Below are 3,072 nucleotides of genomic sequence, written 5' to 3' on the forward strand. Positions count from 1 at the left end.
CAGAATGCTTGACCATATAGGTCAAAATGTCTGAATGCTTGAACCTTTTGGCTGAACGTTGGAACCTTTTGTCAGATGCTTGACCACGTAGGTCAGAACGTCTGAATGCTTGAACCTTTTAGCTGAACGCTTGAACCTTTTGTCACAACGCTTAACCATGTAAGTCAAAACGTCTGAACGTTGGAACCTTTCGTCAGAACGCTTGACCATGTAGTTCAGAATGTCTGAACGCTGGAAACTTTTGTCAGAACGCTTGACCATATAGGTCAGAACGTCTAAGTGCCCTTCGCTTCCGCATTTTGGATCCATTAACGGGTTATCTTTTGGTCATCACTGACGCACCGGATTTATAAAACTTAGGCCGTCACAAATACTCTCATATTGGAAGCAATTGCCTCATAAGATTTGTGGATCTGACATACATTCTTTAGAATGTCAGGTTCACACAATGATATAAATGTGTTGGATCATTCCCCACTATTCAACGGTATCGTCAATGGCCAATTACCTCCAGTTAATTATGTAGTAAATGAACATCACTATAGAATAGGGTATTACCTGTCTGATGGTATATACCCTAAGTAAGCAACTCTGATGCAGACCATCATGCACCCAACCACTGGAAAAGAAAAATGGTTTGCTCAGCGACTAGAGGCATGTAGGAAAGATGTGGAACAGGCTTTTAGGGTATTGCATATCAAGTGGGCAACAACGCAAGGACCAGTGTGTTATTGGGAGAAAGATGACTTGCGCCTCATAATGAAAACGTGCATCATCCTTTACAATATGATCATTGAAGATGAGCGTCACGCAAATATTGGAAGATGGACTCCGCCACCGGAGGATGCAATCTCTATTCCCACTTTAAGTCGATGCCCATCGGTTTTAGCGGCACACATATTCTCTCGCCAATTTCAGATTCGCAACAGAGAGACAAATACACAATTGAGGAATGATTTGATGGAAAATTTGTGAAACCGCTATGGTGATGAAGATATTTAATTTATATTGCAGTTTATTTGCTTTTAAGATGATATGACATTTCATGTACTAGAATTTTTATTATTTAATGGTTTTTTAAGATTAAAAATAATGAATTGAAATAAGAAAATAAGGATTACAAAATCTTATGGGAATAAGTAGATGAATTTGTAATTTTAATTATTTTTTTTTTAAGTTAAAAAAAAATTTATACTTTTTAAAAAAAAACTATAGCCGATAAAGCACTATTTTTATCAACCAAATAATGCCTTAACGGCCAAATGCATTGTTTGTGGTACACATTTAAAATTTAAAGCAAAAAAATAAAAATAAAAACAAATTTTAAGGGGAAAAAAAAAGGTTTTTGACCGACTCATTGAATACCGCGAGGCGGCTTGCGAGGGAAAGCGGGCCCCGTATGCTTTAGCTAGCCCGCTGCGCGGCCAAAGGGCCTAACTCTCTCGGAATTTGGGCTTCCGTGAGCCCGCTGCGGCTACTCTTAAACTAAACACTTTGAAGGATAGAGATTTTAAATTGTCTATAACTCTATCCAAAGTGCTTTCAAAGTTTGAAACGGTGCTCAACATTTTTCTAGAGTCGAACAAATGAATTTTCAAATATATGAGTTCACATTATGTCTTATTTTTAATTTTAATCGTTTTTACAACTTTAAAATAAGAAGGGTAAGTTTAAAATATTAAAAAAATATTATATTAAATTTTGTATTGGAACTATTATTTTTACGATAACAAAAATAAAAAGACTAACACTTTTTATGAAAAAGAAGAAATTATATATATAATTATATATATATATATATAATTATATATATATAATTATATCAATCTATAATTGTGACATTATAGCCGAACCCTTTTTTTTATTTAAATGTCCCTCTCGTTGATTTAAACTAAACACTTTGAAGGAGAGAGATTTTATCTCTTCTATCTCTATTCAGTACCATTTAGGCTTCGTTTGGATACACAAAAAAGGAAAGAAAGAAAATGATTTTGAGAGAAAAGAAAAGAAAAGAAAAGAAAAAAAGAAAGGATAGTTATAATTTATATTCATGTTTGGATAAATAGGAGAGAAAAAAAGGAATTGATAATATTATTGTTTGGATAACACAAAGGAGAGAAAAGAAGGGAAAGGATAATAATGAAATTACCATCTTACCCTTTTTGGTGGTATTAGTAGGGCAAAATCATTTCAGCCTCCCCAGTTGCCTCCATCTCTCTCTGTTCTTGTTCTTACAGATCTGAACTTTCCCTCCCCCTGTCTCTCTCTCCAATTGCAAACTATATATATAAATATATCTTCTATTCTATGTATTCATCTCTCTCTCTCTCTCTCTATATATATATATATAAAAATATATTCTATTTTTCAAAACCCATATACAAGAATCAGAAGTTCAAAACCCATATGTAATCCCCCCCCCCCCCCCTCTCTCTCTCTCTCTCTCTCTCTCTTTCTCTACAACTACTGCAAACTATAAAATCTACGAGAACCAATTTGTTAAAAAAATCAAAACCCATATCGACATATCATTTCTGATTGTTAAAAAAATCAAAACCCATATCTATCAGTTTCCATCACCCACTATTCCAGCTCGGTTGCCGTTCACAAAGCTTCAGTCGGCCTACTGTCTCTCAACTCTCAAGCTTGCCCCTTTTGTAATTTTTTCCATTTCTCTCCAAATCCCTCCAAATCTTGCCAATTTTAGAGGGATTCCAAATGAGGGATTTGGAGAGATAGTTATCCCTCCCAATCATTTCTTTTTTCTCTTATTCTTTTCATCCAAACACCCAAATCACTATCCTTTCCTTTCTTTTCTTTCCAAATCTCCCAAAATCCCTCCATCCAAACGAAGACTTAAAGTTCTTGTTCAACACTAATGACTACAAAATAAATCAATTGTCTATAACTTTAGTCACAGTGCTTTCAGAGTTTGAAACGGTGCTCAACATTTTTCTAAAGTTGAACGATGATTTTTAATTATTATTTCGGATAACCGGTTGTTTTGGTCTGTCCCAGTAATCGCATCAGAGGTAATGGACATTCACGCCCAACATAAAGCCTCATCTTCAA

The 3,072-nt window shown here is 34.7% G+C and overlaps 1 protein-coding gene across 1 annotated transcript; it reads left to right on the forward strand.

Annotated features, from left to right (window-relative positions):
- The first annotated feature begins 594 nt into the window (after nt 1–594).
- Nucleotides 595–975, forward strand: LOC132316597 (uncharacterized). Its single transcript, XM_059815073.1, has one exon. It carries the CDS (start codon nt 595–597, stop codon nt 973–975), a length of 381 nt encoding a protein of 126 aa, XP_059671056.1.
- Nucleotides 976–3,072: the final 2,097 nt, after the last annotated feature.

Source organism: Cornus florida, unplaced genomic scaffold (genome assembly GCF_030987335.1).
Source record: "Cornus florida cultivar Cherokee Brave unplaced genomic scaffold, ASM3098733v1 CherokeeBrave_3.0.0_Hap2_Chr07, whole genome shotgun sequence".
NCBI lineage: Eukaryota > Viridiplantae > Streptophyta > Magnoliopsida > Cornales > Cornaceae > Cornus > Cornus florida.

Coding starts and splice junctions, on each gene's coding strand:
- LOC132316597 (XM_059815073.1), top strand. CDS start 595: ATGCAGACCATCATGCACCCAACCACTGGAAAAGAAAAATGGTTTGCT.